This window comes from Pimephales promelas, chromosome 3 (genome assembly GCF_988280905.1).
Source record: "Pimephales promelas chromosome 3, fPimPro1.hap1.1, whole genome shotgun sequence".
NCBI classification, from domain to species: domain Eukaryota; kingdom Metazoa; phylum Chordata; class Actinopteri; order Cypriniformes; family Leuciscidae; genus Pimephales; species Pimephales promelas.
The window spans coordinates 12722994-12741963 of record NC_142771.1 but is presented as its reverse complement, the minus strand read 5'-3'; the positions used below and the strand labels follow the sequence as shown (position 1 = coordinate 12741963).

The 18970-nt window shown below is 37.2% G+C and overlaps 1 protein-coding gene across 1 annotated transcript in view; it reads right to left on the bottom strand.

Annotated features, from left to right (window-relative positions):
- Nucleotides 1-18970, bottom strand: part of prkar1b (protein kinase, cAMP-dependent, regulatory, type I, beta) — a 64084-nt gene that overhangs the window by 5635 nt on the left and 39479 nt on the right. The window contains exons 7-9 of the mRNA XM_039662757.2: nucleotides 13245-13403; nucleotides 10805-10865; nucleotides 4593-4714 (exon numbers count right to left, since the gene is read on the bottom strand). Coding sequence (XP_039518691.2) covers nucleotides 4593-4714; nucleotides 10805-10865; nucleotides 13245-13403 — 342 coding nt within the window. The remainder of the gene's footprint in view (nucleotides 1-4592; nucleotides 4715-10804; nucleotides 10866-13244; nucleotides 13404-18970) is intronic.

Sequence of the window (18970 nt, the reverse complement as noted above, 5' to 3'; positions counted from 1 at the left end):
GTTGATCAAAAGTGACAGTGAAGACTTTTTACATTGTTACAAAAATGTCTATTTAATCAAATAAATTGTTTTTTTTCTATTTTCTAACCACTCTGGCCCAAATAGTGATATAAGGGCATGTTATATTTATACAGAAAAAATTAGCACAGTCTCGGGCTTGATATCCTGTATATGGGTTTCATCAATTATGGAAAGTCTGTAGCGCTCTGTTAAAAAGTCATAAAAAAGATCCAGAAAATTCTCAGCACAGCAGTAAGTCCTTTGACCAGCTCTTCCTTAAAAATACTTATGAATAACTTCAATGCGCAAAAGAGCTAACCCTGAGAGAAAATGTGGAAACGAGTCAGAACATTGCATTTTTAATACGTCAGGGATGGCTTTCATCTCATACTGATTTGAATGTGCCTATAATTATGTGGTATATAATGACAGATTTCACTTTTTCTTTAAAAAAGCTCTTTGGCCAAGTTTTAAGCTTTGAATGTTTCGGTGTGACCCTAGTGGATCAGTGTTCTGGTATTAGCAGGATCTTGGCTTGGGACGTGCTCTCCAGAGGTATGACATCATGGGGATGCCCTGGAGCTGTTGGTTTTGCATTACTATCAAATTAAAAGTCTCACAATGGGCAACAAATTGTATCAGCATCTGTGGGAAACCCAGGGAGTGAGGGGGAGAAATGTTAAACACAAACAACACCCAAATGCAAACAATTTAGCAGAGTTGTCTAATTGGTCATCTGCTCTCACACGATTAAGACAGTCTGACAGCAGCTGTATGGGTAATAAACCACACCACGAATCATCACATTCAGCACGGCCCAAATTAAGATGATGGAACGCTATACACTGTGAAATCGGTTAATGCGTGACGCATCAAATCATAGTTGACCTGTGACTCAATCTAACAAACAACAAATGTGTCTCAAACCAGGGTTATTATAGTTAAGCAAAACTAAAACCATATGCAACTATTTAAAATAAACATTAACTGAAATAAAATATCAAATACAAACTTTGAACTAGCTGCAAAGTCTACATTTCTTATTTTCATTTTAATCTCATCACTTGATGTCACTAAAATAACTGTCTCTCTCTCTCTCTCTTATAAGGATGACACACATTAATCAACATTTCTGCCAGTGTAAGCCTAAAAATAAACTAAACTAAAACTGAAATAAAAATTAAAACATCATACACATAAAAATAATGATACTAAAATAACATAGTCTCATCCACAGGGGCAGATTATGTTAACCTGTGAGAGACAAAAAAAATCTTCAAATTGTGTGTAAATTGAAGAACTCTAACCCTAACGGTATCTTGTCAAGACAAAGATGAAGCTAAAAGCAAAAACTATGGGACCAGAGCTGGACGACGACACCCACACAGCTCTTCCTTCCCTCCCAAGCCTGTGTCAGTAAAGCCGTCCCTCTGGTTCCCTCGCTCAGGTCTGGAGTCTGGGCCTGACCCTGTGTGAAAGTCTGCAGCCTACATTCCATCACTGAACCGCTGGCCACCCCGTGCTGGGAATCAGGCAGAGACGGGAGGAAGAGAGAGAGACAAACAAGCAGCGAGACAGAACCATGTCTCACGCTAAAGTCCTCTTCATTTATTTTTATCTGTCTCTCTTTTATCTGCTATTCTCTGACCCAGATCAACACAAGTTGATGGAAATGCAAACTGGGGTAAGGATGAGCAAAACAAATTTAAAAAAGCATGGAACAAATTGAACACAATATAAAATAGAGTAAAATAGCTGAATAAAGGGAGCAAAGGAAAGTAGAACAGAGCAAAATAAATAAATAAATAAACAGAGTACATGACAGAATTAATCATTTTTGTTCGTACATTGTTCACAGTGAAGTAATTGTATTACTCGCTGTGTATTCTTATAATGCAGTTTTGTAAACTGCACAGTATACTGAGTGAAACGTCGTTTCGTTCCATTGTATACGGCCAGAATGACAATAAACTCTAATCAAAATCTAAAACTTCAGAACGGAAAACAATAAGCACAAATGAGAGCTATACAGAATATATCTGAATAAACAGAACAGAATAGAACTCAGTAAAGAGAATAGAATGGAACAGAACATATGGAACATAGAATAGATTTCAATAGGACAGAGCTAAATATAACAGAGTAAACAGAATAGAACACATACAAAAGACTAAGACAGAGTATGACACATTAAAACTAGAATAGATCACTGTAAACAGAATAGAACACATACAATAGATTAGAACAGAATTGAATGGAATAGAAGAGAACAGAGTAAATAGAAGAGAACACATTACATTAGAATGGATTAGAACACAGAATTGTGCGAAAAAGAACAGAGTAAACAGAACAGAACACGTACAATAGAATAGAATGGAATAGAACAGAACAGAGTAAATAGAATAGAACACAATAGATTAGAACACAGAACACAGTAAACAGAATAGAACATACAACAGATACGGAAAAAACAGAACACTGTTCTATTCCACTCTATTTTGTGTTCTGTTTCGTTCGAATCTATTGAATGTGTTCCATTCTGTTTACTCTGTTCCATTCCGATCTATTCTGTTTTAATCGGTTATATGTTCTATTCTGTTAACAGTGTTCTGTTCCAGTAAACAGAACATGAAACATAAATTAGATTAGAACAGAATAGAAACAGAACGGAGCCAAATAGAACAAAGAAAAAAAAACATACAATAGATTAGAATAAAAGAGAACACAGAATTAACTGAAACAGTATCGTGGAAACGGAACCGAATACACACAATATATTGGAAAGGAATAAAAACAAGAGTGTGGAACAGCTGAATAAACAGAATAGAACACAATAGATTAGAACAAAACAGAACACAAAATAGATTAGATTAGAAGAAAAATGGAATTGTGCAGAGTGAATAGAAGAGAGGAGAATAAAACTGAGCGACCAAAATAGAACTCAAAAGGACACAATAAATTGATCAAAAGTGACAGTAAAGACATTTCAAACGTTACAAAAGATTTCATTTCAAATGCTGTTCTTTTGAACTTTCTAAGATAAAACGATTCAATTAAAAAAAAAAAAAAAGATTAAGCGGCACAACTGTTTTCAACATTGATAATAATAATAAATGTGCATTGAGCATCACGTCAGCATATTAATATGATTTTCGGTAGGATCAATAAAAGAACCCTATTCTTAAGACAAGAGTAATGATGCTGAAAATGCAGCTTTGACCATTCACTTGGAAACTAGATTTACAAGTGATTCGGTCTGCCTGTCTGAAGCCACACACACACACACACACACACCAGCAGGTTTCCTACACTCAGTCATTCGCACTCACACAGACTCAATCCTGGCGCACATCTCGTTCCATTGTTCAGCAATGAAGAACTAACCTTTCAGCAACACATGCGTGCACTTTATATGGCGCATCAATCTCAGATTTATACCATTTCCCAAAGAAACAATCCTTACAAAAGTCTTTTCCAAACGCACATACTTGTGACATCACCTGAGCATCACCAATCTCAAATCTACAATTAATCTAAATGACAGTAATGCAAAGTGTGATTTGGCTCCTCAACATCAGGAATGTTTCATCAAAATTATGGGCAGGCAAGCCAAAAATCAATTGAAATAGGATTTTTGTCAGACAGGCATAAATCATACAGTAAATCCATATATATATCCTCAACATGCTTTATGATTTGAGGAATCATTCATGTCCATAGCACAAATGGTACAGAATGAAGTTTAATAGTCAGTGTTAAGGGTCGGCGTAAATTCCTATCCCTAATTATAGGCAATAATCAGGTGGATGCGTGGAGAGCACGGCATCATGGGAGCACTCAACAGCCTGATTGTATTAGTACTGCAACCTTCACGGAGGAGAGCAGGAGAATGAAGAAAAGAGAGGCGCTGAACATATGAGACTTCCCCCCCTCCAGACTTCACAACATCTTCATAAATGTGGAGTTAATCAAAATATTGTTCAAAGATCTGGCAGAGGAGGAGAAGAATGCTGAATCAGCACCACCAGGGGTTACAGAACTGTAAATGTGTTTGGTGGTGTTGACAGCACAAAGCAAGAGTATCGGCTAACGCAAGAGAAAACTAGCAGGACTAGATGTGCATGCACACACACAACCAATATAAACTGATCTTCATTCAATACATTTCCATGCTTTTGTCAAGACACACTGACGATTGTCTGAAAACAACTTCAGAAAGTGAGAAAGTGCCGTTTGGTCTGTTTTGAGAGTGTGGAAAAAGTCGGATCGATGTGAAATCAAGCGAGAGTACCACAAATTAGATTTCCAAAAGTATTGGGAATCCAACAGATACAGGAAAACTTTCTTCGGTCAACACTGGATTGCATTGCCGTAAAAGTTACAATAGTGATTTAGTCTAGTGCGTGAGCACCTTTTGAAAGTGTCAGGCCAAAACGCTTGAAGCAACCTTGCCGTCTGTTCTCCTCTGGTCAACCTGGAGGAACTGGTACTCAAACGACTGCTATTCTGGCAACCACAAAAGTAGGATTGTTCTTCACTTGCTGGAGCGAACAAACATGCAGATGGTCATTTGCACACACACACACACACACCTCTGTTATGATGAAGAAATCATCTCCCGGTTCTCCCTGCACTACGATCTTCTCTCCATCGTCAGACTGCACAGGCTCCAGGGCATCGGCCACAGTCAACCTCTCCCACTTATCAAGGGATTCTGCAAGACACAAAAAGTGTGACGTTAATCTGGATCTAAATGGACCTGAACAACTTCACTTCAAGTTCAACCATTGAACTTTAATGTTATTAGGGGGTGTGAATCTTTGGGTGGACAGAGAATTGATTCAAATTACGATTTATAGGCTTCGATTTGATTCAGGAAAGATTTTTGCTAATTCGAAACAATTCAATTCGATCTGATTTAGAATGAGATTTGTTTTGGATTAATGATTCGACTGTATTTTTTTAAGTTTATTCATAGGATGATTTACAATTGCATCTACTAATGCGTCTTGGGTTAAAAAAACAAAACAAGAAAAAGACAAACTACTTAAAGTCCCGCTGTAGTCAAACATTTTTATTTTTATCATTTTTATCCCTGATAAAAATGATTTCATGGCTTAAAGTGGCTTGAATGTAACTCTACACCCTTGCCTCATTTAGTATACGCAGTTCTATGAATGCAAATTAGACCCGCCTCCACTCACTCACACCAGCTTAGAGATCCACTCGTTGACCTGATTGGATACAAGATCGTTTATGACGTCAGAAACACCAGTTTTTGAGACTGTCTTTGGTTCAATTATAAATTTACACATGGTTTGTCTTAAAAGCATATTAAAAACACAACATTGACATACACAATATTAAAACCTTGATTATCACCACAGGGGGACTTAGAGATTGTTCATTGCACCAAGCAACTGTAACGTAAACTCATTAAATACATGTACATACATACAGGCTACTTGGAACATAACGAGTGCAATGTGCCAATAAAACATTTTAGAGCTGAGTGCAAAGTTTTTATTTATTTCCATGAGTTTGCTTTGTGTGGAAAAAACAATAAAAAAATCCCTATTATTTCCAGTCACTAAACAAATGCAAATATCAAAATATTCCCTTATACATTCAGTTTCCTCAAGGTCTCATATGCAAATGAATACTCCTCAAATCTCACCCAAATAAACAATTATACCCATAAAATGGCAGAATTTTATCTAATAGAAAACTATGGTGAGTTTTTCATGCAATAAAAGAGTTTAATTCCAGTTTAATTAGTGCATGTGCAATAAGTTGGCATCTTTATCAATGGTTTGTGTGCATTCGAGGGCATGAATGATGCCACGTTACACCTACTGTACATTAATACACACATAAGTTATTTAATGTTTATATATTTTAAAATATTTAACCGATTCTTAACCAAAACATACAATTAAAGTTTAAATCCGTTTAAAGATTGATATACATATACATAGGCAGTCTCTGTAATCGAAAAGTTACACCTCTAAATGATACTACGATAACGTCATGGTGCAACAAAGCACCAATGCTTTGAAATGAAAGGCAGAGAAGTTAAAGTTCAATTTCCATCCATCCAAAAGTAACAAGCAGCCTAGACTGATATTTTTAGAGACAATTTTGGGGTAGCCGTGCTATTTTTCGTGTGCGATGGGCATCCGGTGGTCCGTGAGTGACCCGTGGGTGTGTCATCAGAGGCTCAGACTAATGCTTTCATAAATAAACGGACTAATCGGAAAGACACCGAGGCTTATCATGAACTTCCTGCAGAATGCGAAGACTGGATCTTGACCTAGAAGAGCTTCTGTTGCTCGTGGACTATTGAAGCCGTGAGAAAAGAAACCGCCAAAGCCATCATTCAATACCCACCACATTCCAGAAACACTTCCCACCTTCCAGCATCCATCACACGGGCGTACCACACACGAACACGACCACACTAAAACCCTCAGGCCTTCAGCCTGCGTTGATCCATCCTCCAGCTGCGAATAATAACCAACGCCTCTGCCCTTTGCTGTTTGCTCACTCTGTCATCCTTCATTTCCCATTATCCCATCAGAATGCATTTCCCATCATCCCAGTGCTGGACAGTAGCAGAAGATCATTCTCAGATTAGACCGTCATAATAGTGTTAACATTTAAATAGTTAAAAGGAGACGATGTGTGTGTGGCTTAGGTGTGTGTTTGTGTGTTGGGGCCAGCCTGTCTGCATGCCCCAGACTAATGGTCACTTTATCAGGCTGGCTAAGACATCCTCGCGCCCGGGCAGACGTCCACCTGCTTCAGGCGTAACATGAGCCGTCAGTGAGGGAAAAATCAACACCGCATGCTTCAACTAAGAAAAAAACAGTGTGTCGGTGTGCGTCTGTATTAGCACCTTACTCTTTTTAGGATATTGTAACATAGCATAGAAAAATTCAAAACTAAATCTTTCCGATAACGCACTAAAAAATGTAGGCTTTTGGTGATTTTCAATATTACTAATTTGAATTTTTTCAAAAAATGTTTACATTAAAATCCATACATTAAATAATAATAATAATAATAATATATATATATATATATATATATATATATATATATATATATATATGCATGTGTGTAAATGTTTAATTTATTGAATTGAATTTAATATTATATACAGTTTTTCTTTTTTTAATATTATAAATATTACATTGTTCATTTTTATATGTTTATTTATATGCATTAATATGACAATAAAGAGCAATATTTGTATACATACATTTTTACAAAAATATTTAATTTATGAAAATATCACATGGGGACTTCCGTGAACAATTGTGAAAGACAACGCAAAAGAAAATGTATATATACACACTCACTAAAGGATTATTAGAAACACCTGTTCAATTTCTCATTATTGCAATTATCTACTCAACCAATCGCATGACAGTTGCTTCAATGCATTTAGGGGTGTGGTCCTGGTCAAGGCAATCTCCTGAACTCCAAACTGAATGTCAGAAAGGGAAAGAAAGGTGATTTAAGCAATTTTGAGCGTGGCATGGTTGTTGGTGCCAGACGGGCCGGTCTGAGTATTTCACAATCTGCTCAGTTACTGGGATTTTCACACACAACCATTTCTAGGGTTTACAAAGAATGGTGTGAAAAGGGAAAAACATCCAGTATGCGGCAGTCCTGTGGGCGAAAATGCCTTGTTGATGCTAGAGGTCAGAGGAGAATGGCCCGACTGATTCAAGCTGATAGAAGAGCAACTTTGACTGAAATAACCATTCGTTACAACCGAGGTATGCAGCAAAGCATTTGTGAAGCCACAACACAAAACCTTGAGGCGGATGGGCTACAACAGCAGAAGACCCCACCGGGTACCACTCATCTCCACTACAAATAGGAAAAAGAGGTTATAATTTGCAAGAGATCACCAAAATTGGACAGTTGAAGACTGGAAAAATGTTGCCTGGTCTGATGAGTCTCGATTTCTGTTGAGACATTCAGATGGTAGAATTTCAGAATTTGGCGTAAACAGAATGAGAACATGGATCCATCATGCCTTGTTACCACAGTGCAGGCTGGTGGTGGTGGTGTAATGGTGTCGGGGATGTTTTCTTGGCAAACTTTAGGCCCCTTAGTGCCAATTTAAATGCCACGGCCTACCTGAGCATTGTTTCTGACCATGTCCATCCCTTTATGGCCACCATGTACCCATCCTCTGATGGCTCTTCCAGCAGGATAATGCACCATGTCACAAAGCTCAAATCATTTCAAATTGGTTTCTTGAACATGACAATGAGTTCTCTGTACTAAAATGGACCCCACAGTCACCAGATCTCAACCCAATAGAGCATCTTTGGGATGTGGTGGAACGGGAGCTTCGTGCCCTGGATGTGCATCCCACTAATCTCCAACAACTGCAAGATGCTATTCTATCAATATGGGCCAACATTTCTAAAGAATGCCTTCAGCACCTTGTTGAATCAATGCCATGTTCCTTTAGTGTTTATATATATAATTGTTTCATTTAAAAGCACCATTATGACAATAAAAATACATATTTGCTTATTGTTGCATATTATTTTTAATTAGGAAAAGACAGTATATTTATACATTTTTTAATATAATATTGAATGCTAAATATATTTAAATAAAATATTTCATTTTTAATTGCATTAATTTATTTATTTGTATCAATAAGACAAAAAACAGTAAAATTTGCATACATATATTTTTACTAAAACATTTAATATATGAAAATGTCATGATGGGACTTGTGTCAACAATCTTGAGTGACGATGCAAAAGAAAATTGATACGTGTGGTTTTTAAATCGATTTATCAAAACTGACACAACTCCTAAAAGAAGCAGTCACTTTTAATGTTCCACGAATTATCATGGATGAAATACATTTATTCCAATAGGAATCCGCACAACTAGAAATTTCGTATTGATGGCGAAAGATTTCCCCACACGGGTATAAGTTGGTCACGTGACTCACTGTGTTGACCAACAGAAAGCTGCTTGGTTGGAAAGTAAGGTGTTCTTCATACACTATTGACAATAGACAATGTCTGCTAATAGACCTTATTTCACTAAAGTGGATGCACTTTACCAGCCTTTTTGCAATGGATGCTTAATTCAGATAAGTTAATAAAACATCTCTATATTAACGCTCTCATACTCGTGGATCACAATTCTTAATTGTAAAATAAAAACGGATTATAATCGATTGAATATACGTATACTTCATAGTTCAGAATCTCCTATCCCTGAATCTGAATGGTTGTTAGCACATTGTACAGTAAGTCAAAAGTGCATCACAAAGTTTCTATGATATTCTGATCACGTAACGTGGCGTAACGAGAGAATGTTAAAATATGACTTGTTTTTTGAGGCAGTTTTTTGCGCAAGACCTCACAAGTGTCAAGACCTCACAAACCATGGCAAAGACTTCACAAAACAGTACCGATTTCACCGCAATCTCAAAAGAATCTTACGCAAACAAAAACATGCCCCCCTCAAAGGCGAGAAGACGAGCAAAGAAAAGAGGTTTGAAGAGCGAGAGAGCTGGGTGTTTGAAGACAGGCCGTGACAGGGCTGTGAAACGGAGAACTCGGAGAGAAAGAAAAATAGAGGAAACCGAGAGGAGGAGTGTGTTTGTTCAGCCATTTAATAACCCCATTTAGAGCGACGAGTGACCTCAGGGTGCTGAGGGACGAGGGGTCACCGCAGAACTGACCATCTTAATGTTCCTCTTTCTCGCTCCTCTTTGTCTCTCTCTCACCAAACAAAACCGCTGGAATGCAAGTCTGAATCTGGCAGTGGTGTCTGTCAGTCAAAGCTACACCTTCAGCCTCATTTTTGGCCTTTGCTATTTGGTTGTTTGGAGATTATGAAAAAGCTCTAGAGTTCATTTACAAGTTTTTGGACACATAGAGTTGCTATTTGGTTGTTTGGAGATTATGAAAAAGCTCTTGAGTTCATTTACAAGTTTTTGGACACATAGAGTTCATTAAGTTTTGGACACATAGAGTTCATTTACAAAATTTTGGACACAGAGTTGATATTTAGTTGTTTGTAGATTATGAAAAAGCTCTTGAGTTCATTTACAAGTTCTTCATATCAGTGTTGTTAAATTTAAAACCCAAGCACATGATGGTTTTCTTGCGAACCAGAGATTAATTCTCTCTGGGGTTATAATTTATTTTAAGGTGAGGTAGTTACATTGTAATTCACTCTAATAAGTAATGAGTAATATTAATAACTACATGTACTTACTATAGAGTTACGTTTAGGGTTTGGTTTAGGGTTAGTTACTTGTAGTTATGCATCATTTACTGTTATTACTATAGTAAGCACATGTAGTAAAGTTCTTAAATCCACCAAAAATTGGGTTGTTCACATGGACACGTCAATTTACAAATAAGACCTTATTGTAAAGTTGTTACTGAAAACTTTGCAAATAACCAACATGTCACTAATTTATTCCAATTTTTTTATGTAAAAAATGCGGGGTTGTTCTAACCCAATTTTTGGTCAAATATGGACAAACCCAAAAGTTGGATTAAAAATGCAATTTAAAAATGTAAATTGTAAAATTAACCCAAGATTTAACCCAAGTCTGAGTTGTTTTAACCCAGACTTGGGTTAAAACAACCCAGCATTTTTAGAGTGTAAGAACAGTCTCATGGACGATTTACAAAATCCTGTTTTTCCCAATAAAAAAGGTGTTCGATTAAGATAAAGAATAAAGTTTAATAAACAAGGTGTTCCATTTTAACCATTACAAAGTTTTTATTACTGTACTTACCAAGTATAGAGACCTTACTAAGGAACTCTTCATACATCTTCCTCTTCCTCAACGTGCTTCCCTAAAAAAAACATTGAGGCAGCAGTTAAAAAACACATTGAGGACTTCAGGTAACAGAATCTCCTGCCCTCTAATCAGTCTCTACAGAACAAGAATAAGAAACACAGCGCTGAGAACAAAGCCGGGGGACTTTCCTCAAACACGCTGCAGAAGAAGAACTATAAACATACAGATTAAAGCAAAGTTTTGGCTTCCTTCTCTTTTGTTCCTAGTGTTGTCTTTTTCAGCTCCATCTCTCTCTAATGCTCAGATAAAACACACAGAAACACATTAAGTGGAGACGGTCCCGTAGTTAAGAAAAATCACGAATGATCTTCTTTTTTTGTCTCTATTGTTTCTCCTAGACAGGGATGAGATTAAATTAAGTCTCTGAGTTATTAACTGAACCACCATCATATTTTGAGACAACGAAATGCAAACTTCCAGCCACCGGCTGACCGTGAAGATCTTCTCTCTTACGAGGTCAGTGACCTCTTCACCCCTGGTGTTTGAGAAGAAGATACAAAAACATCAGAAGAACATCTAAGATGGCCTGCAGACACTAAAGTGAGGCATGACAACGTGATCTACAGCGTTCCGGCAAGTGTTGGTCAAGCTTAATGGATTAGTTCACCCGCATTTCCCAAATAAACAGTATATATTTTCTAAAGACAGACTCTGAGTAGCTTAAATAAGTGTCTGTGGGGATCCTTTTACAAGAGCAAACAAGAAATATTATGCATTCCAAAAAAGTGAACTAAACACTTCTGCTTGAGAAACTTGAGGCGTATTCTAGACTAGTGCATATCTGTGTAAATGTAAATGTCTACTTAAATAACTGACCAAAATACTTAGCTTGCAAGTGAGTCTGGGCAATATATTTAATAATTTACGATTATATTTTGGTATTATTTAATTTGAGGATTAGGGATGAAAAAAATGAAAAAGTAAGATAATAATATTACATAATAAAACTAAAACTAATATTACATATTTTCAAACATAATTTCAATTAAAAAGCCTTTAAAATGATTTAATTGGAGAATGAAAAATTAATTCATAATAATAACAATAATAACATACTAAAATATGTATAAATATTGTATTATATTATATATATACTACTAAAAGATTATATATATAATAGAATAATTAAAATAAAAATAAAAACACACATATATATAATTAAGAAAAATGTAATACACACACACACACACACACACACACACACACACACACACACACACACACACACATATATATATATATATATATATTAAATTTTTCTTCATTTCAATCAAAAAGACTTGTAAAATCTATTTTGAAAATGTTACATGCAAGAAATACAACACTCAATCATTTAATATAGTAAAATATCTAAATTATTATTCATATTTTCTTTGATAGGTCAAAAAGCTATTTCAGATTGAATATTAAGATTTCAATTAAGTATCATGAAAAGGAAGAAAATTATTGATATAATGTTATATATGTTTTTATATAGTGCCCAGGTACATCTGTAAGCATCTAAAAAAGGAGGATTACAAATAAGTGTTTTTTTTCTAAAAATAATATATATATATATATATATATATATATACAAACCCAATTCCATAAAAGTCCATATATATATATATATATATATATATATATTATCAAATAGATATTTTCTAAAACCAACAAAGAGTATACTGTAGGTCATTTCACAGGTTCTCTTACACACATTATCAAACGCACTGTGAAATATGACATATTTTATAAACAGTTTTATGAAACACTGACTTATCTCTAATTGACTGCAGCCACACACACACACACACACACACACACACACACACACACACACACACACACACACAAATCTTTTACTGGTTTAATTAAGAGCAGCTCAGCATAGCTGAAATCTGACAGTCTGTCTCTCTTCTCACAGAACTCGGTGTGTGTGTTGTTAAGAGTAAGTGCGTGTTTGCATAAGAAAGCGAGGAAGACACTAAAGAGAAAGAAAAACGAAACGATGGCCTGACAGAAAAATCTAAATTAGTCCCTTGTCAGGCTCTGTGTGGAGAGAACAGTTTCCACGGAGGCTTGCGGGGCATTAGAAATATTCATTTATTCATTCCCACAACACACACACACACAAATACACACACTCTACAAACACAAACACTGCTACAGATGGAGCACTTGATGCAGATTACACTGTTGAGCGAGACAGTAAGTATTTAGTTAAAGAATACCAAAGGGTGGAAAGTTTGGTTTAGTTTTGAGAACGCCAACAGCACAATGGTCAAGACTTGCATCCAAGAGGAAGGGTTCGTCATTTAAAGGGATAGTTCAGCCTAAAATGAAAATTCTGACACTCCTGACCCTTATGTCACTGTGTGTGTGAGTGTGTTTCTACCATAAGGATGCGTCGGTAGCTGTCTCGGTCTATGCCCCACAGTTTCAGGTCAGTCTTGGCTTTCACAGTAGCAGCCCGAGGAGTTCCATATATCAGAGCCAACTCTCCAAAACTACCACCCTCTCCGATACTGGTCACCCATTCACCGTTTACATACACCTGCGAACAGAACGAGAGAGATCATTACATATTTGTCACTTTATCATGAACATGAATATGAATAACTTGTATGGTTAATTGAAGACAACAGCATGAACTTCCTTAGTAGATTAGAACATTCAGGGCCATTTTTAGGACTATTATGATTGTCATGAAAGTTAAGTTTTCTCCAAGTTCCCCAAAATGTTAATTACTTCAAAATGTAAAACAAAAACTAATTTGCATTATAATGTGCAATGCAATGTAATATAATATAATAATTAATGTAATGCAATGTAGAGGTCTGCATGGGATGGATTTTTCAATCCTGCTCCCACAAGAGTATGCACTCCTCCAACTTGCTTCAGCCAAAATATGTTAGATTATGGGCTCTATCTTGCACCCGGCGCAAATGATTTTGTACACTGAGGCATTCATCCCTATTTTGCACCCGCACAAAGCGAGCTTTTCCTCCACAGACGCACGTCGGTAAACTAGGAAATGAAATTGCGCTCCCTGGACGGGTCGTCGCAAAAAGGAGGCGTGTTTCGGCGCAAACATTCCCTAGTGCTATTTTGCACTTCCAGAAAAAAATTGCGCCAATGACCAGAAAAAACCTAGTCTAAAGTCAGTGGCGCGTTGCGCGTACATTCAAGATGCTATTTTAAGCGCTCATGCTTGGCCATAATACAGAGTGTGAACAACGCGCATACACTGTAGATGATTCTCTCATCTACACAGATGCATTTTACTTTTTGCAAATGATACATTATTATAAGAAAAAATATTTCACGAGGGAAATCATTGTTGTGTCCATGATGATGGGAAAACCAGGCATAAAACTTACACATTTACCCAAATGATTATATGCATGTTTAATCGAAGCTAATTTTGGTGTGTTTGTCCCATCCCCAATGTCACTTCTCTTTCTTTTTTATGGCCCTGACGAGAACATCGATCTCCTCGGCTGTAAACCGATTGTGAAGCGCGTCTGGTAAAAACGCCGTTATACACCTCGTCCATCATGCTCTTAAAGGGAATGTGATATGACGCTCTTATTGGTTTATTTCCATTACGCCCAAACCACACTATGAATAATGAAGCTACTTCAGACCAACTCCTTTTAAACGTGCGTCGGGCGCAAGAGTCATTTATCCCGCCGGTAAAATAGCAACAGCGCCCAAGACCCGCCCACAAAGTTACTTGTGCTTCGTGCTTGATACTTGCGTTTCAGATCGTTAAAATAAGGCCCTTATAGACCTTATGTAGCCCCGCCCCTTTTCAGCGCTGAGCTCGTTGTCTTTTGACTTCCGGTCTGTATTTTCACAGCGATCTTGCATAGGTATGAATGAACTGTTCGACATTTGTTAAGACATCTGCTTTACAATGCTTATGATAAACATTACAATGCTCATGATAACTTTTGTTAACTCTACAATAAGTAAATCCACTTCACCAGCTAATTACTCCTCGACAGCGATGCCATAGAAACATACAGAACCGGAAGTTCAAAGACAATATTCTAAAGATGACGGCGCCCACGTTTCTCTGGTGCATAAGGTGTATATGTTAGAAAAAACATAAAATATGTTAGAAACATTTTTATATCTCTGTATCATTTACTTCTTGTCTGTGAAATTCACCTATTACACTTTAATTAAGATGATACAAAAAAAAAACACTTGTCTTAGAATATGCATTGATGACCTATACACAAAAAGGGACATTTAAACACAAAGTAAAAAAGGAACTATTTCAATTTCATGTTATCTGACTGTACTCTCGTTTCATACTAATGCTAGTCAAGGGCATTCACAGTGAAGCAGGTGATCTGATAACACACAGCTCGCACCTTCTATCTTCCCAACCTTAGATCCTCTAGGGTGTCTTACGAGGAATTAGATAACACCTTGAGACTCTTTCCCCTGTTTTGTCTTTCATTTTGGCATAACCGTAAGATGCTAGCGAAGGAAATATCTGACTGAATCTGTGTGTCAGCGTGTGGTTTTCAACAGCCACACGCATAGACCAGGACAAAGAGCCTCTTTCTCATTTTCCACAGAGGCTGATTGGGTTCCACCTGTAGACACACAATCCACTTGTTGATTTTATGAGGGGAGATAATAAAAGAAAACGTTAACACACGGGGCAGAAATAAACGCTCGTCCTGCTCGGGCCAGGCGTTCTGCCAGGCATCTAAGACACATTCCACAGGTATCTCTGCTCTCCAGACCGGCTACTCGAGCAGGTTTGGGTCAAAGCCTCCGCCGAGATGGCCAACATGTCACTTAAGGAGAGAACTTCTTTGCAATAAGTCTCCAATTCAGTCATTTTATTGGAACAAAAGACAAATATAATGGCAAATGTTTAGGGCAAAGACTTTTCTAGTAGTTAGGACAATTGTTGACTAGTCGCAAGTGGATGATATTCATTCATTATTTAAATATAGACTGGGGGGCTTTAAAGTATTAATTAAGTGCTCAAGCGCATACATAAAGCTTGTGCAGCATATTGGCAAAATTTGTGATTATGAAAGTGTTGGAGAGTGTTTGAACATTAGAATAATTTGTTACTATACTAGTGTTTTCTGAGGCAGCATCGGCTGCAAAGATGAAGTTGACGACACTGACTCGTCATCTCTACAGTATAGATGCGCCTATAGGGAGAAATGCATGTTACGTTAAAGGGTTAGTTCAGTATTTTACACTTAAAGTCCTGTTTTAAGATCGTTTCTGATGAAATAGGGCGTTTAAGATTGAAATTTGGACTGTCCCAAAAATTTTAGGTTTCTGTGTTAGCACTGCATAATGCTTGGTTCAGATTACACGATTTTAGCCCGATTTTGGTACGATCCGTTTGACGTAGGGTGTCGTGGGGATTCGTAAATGACTACGGGCGTTGGGACGCAATATTTTACCTCAAGTTCTCTTTGGAGGATTGACAGCCCATACTGTCCTCTTCGAGCAGGGTTCTCAAGTCTCACGCAATGGCCGTGAGACACACGCAATTCAACCAGTTCACACACTCACACATGCCACACCGTGTATTTCGCACGCTGAAAAGGCAATGCCGAGCAATCCCAAAAATTTTAGGTTAAAGACGGCATGCGATGACTTGTCAGGAAGTAACGTGTAGTCTGACATGTGTCTTGTCCACGACACGACAAGAATTTTGGAGCCAAAATCGCGTAATCTGACACAGTAGCCATGTTTCCATCCACTTGTCAATCGAATTATCTGAAATTCGCTTAAAAAACTCATGCGGATAAAGCTGGTGAAAGTGTGTTTCCATCCAACGGCTTTAAAGCGAATAAAAACCTGTACGTAATGACGTCACATGTTGTTTTGCGATCAAATTGGTATATCGAATTGATTTGAGACATTTTAAGGTGTTTCCATTTATTTTCGCACTGAATCGAACAACATTCAAGCAAACTTTTGCGAACAAAGTTTTGTTAGACAAAACGGATCGCGCCATCTACCAAAAATGATCAATATTTCACAAGTTGAAGGCTAATAATGCTTATGTGCCAGCTGATTTCGACATATGAATGGGATAATGTATGCGAGGCGGTTGTTGGTTGTATTCGCTATAACAACCGCCTCGCTATTTGTATTATCCTGCTTATAGCCTACATATAAATCAACCAAATAAATAAATAAATAATTTGACACAAAATATTGACTTAAAAACGAGTTTATTGATTTAAAAACGAGTATTGCTTCTGCTAAAGAAAATAGTCTGTTCCGTCTCTGAACTGCGTCCATGGCAACGGTGTGTTATACTAGAAGCGCCGCAGTCTGTTAACTAGAAATAACAGACCACATTCTACATTACAATTCAACCAAGCCACGTAAAAACAAGCAAAACTAACCTAAGAAAACAGCGACGCTATAAACATTGCTATGATGATGACGATGCACGTATGCCCGACGACAGCGGAGGTGACTGTGGTTTGGGCACGACAGCGCTCCATCAGTTCTGGGAGATCGTGGTTCACGGAAACCCTTTGGTTGAAGCATCTTTTTGCTTTGTCCATTTACAGTTTTTGTCTGACTCCATTGACTTAACTTGGTACAAAAACTACTATAAAACCTGTTGGAAAGCATCTTTTGCAGCAATTTTTGTGTTTACAAAGACGTAAAACTCTGTGAGTTTCACGTCTTTGTAAACTAAAGTTTAATGCGTTTATGACTGATTGTTCGAGTGCATATAGACAACCATTGTGTTGGAGAAACCCAAACTTTTCGGGAGAGCAGCATTTGTCCAAATTTCAATATTAACCGTTCTATTTCATCAGAAACGATCTTAAAACAGGGCTTTAAGTGTAAAATACCGAACTAACCCTTTAAACATCATGCAGTAAGCACTGTAGTAATTTAGCTTCCACACTCCACATGAACATTTTGGATACGTGGCTCATTTATGTTAACCTTAAAGCGAGTGGCCAAGTAAAGTGCCTAACATTAGGCTACTACTCGCATATTTCAAATGATCATTTATGTTTGAGGTATCTTGCTCGGCATAATTACCACATGGAACAGTCACGTTAACCATCTGTCCGTCACGGACTGCATGACTCCACGGACTGCCGATTCCTGAGGTGTTTGTTTTTCAGCAAATTTGATTGACTGCAGTGCTGACTCGATTAGTATGCAGTACTAAGCGCTCCAAAGTCACAGGAGATTTATCCTTTCGGCTAATGAGAGACATGTTATCACATTCGAGACGTATCTTGATGTTCCAGCACATTTGCGTATTGGGAGGTTTACGGAGCTGAACGTGCTCATGAGAAGACTGGTTAGTGTCTGTAAACATGTATTTTTCATGTGTTTCACAGCACTAGTATGGCGTACGGTGGATTAAGCGAGCGTGGCTCTGTGCTCGAGCTCTCTGCGCTCTGGCTCTGACCCAAGAGCTCAATACGACACAATCTGATGTGGCAGGGACCCAGTGCTGACTCAACGTGCCCTCGGAGCTCATCCAGAGCAGAGGAGAAATATTAGCACTGATATTTCACATAACCGATCACTAAGCACATACACAAGGAGAAGAGTCTCGAGACAAACAAGACTGGTAAGAACATGAAGAATATTAATATACAGTGTTTAGATTCAGTTTGTGTAAGAAAAACAGCTTGACCATTCAAAATGGGCCAATTAGAAACGGTCAATGTTAAAGTCACAACCATATGACTTCTCAAAGAAATTAATACTTTTCTCCAGCAAGGTTGCATTAAATTGATCAAAAGTGACAGTAAATACATTCACAAATCCAAGTAAATTCCTTTTCAGTGAAATGCTGTGAAAAATTTCTATTTTGGGATAAATTTCTGAAGGATCATGTGACATTGAAGACTGGAGTAATGATGCTGAAAATTCTGCTTTGATCACAGGAATAAATTACATTCATACTCATATAGAAATCAGTTATTTTACACTGTAATAAAATGGCACAACGTTACTGTATTTTGATTGAATAAATGTAGTCTTGGTGAACATAAAAGACTTCTTTCGCAAAAAAGGATAGTTTCTATTCATATTCATTCACGTTTACTATTCACTATTCAGCAACTTGGCATAGTGGCG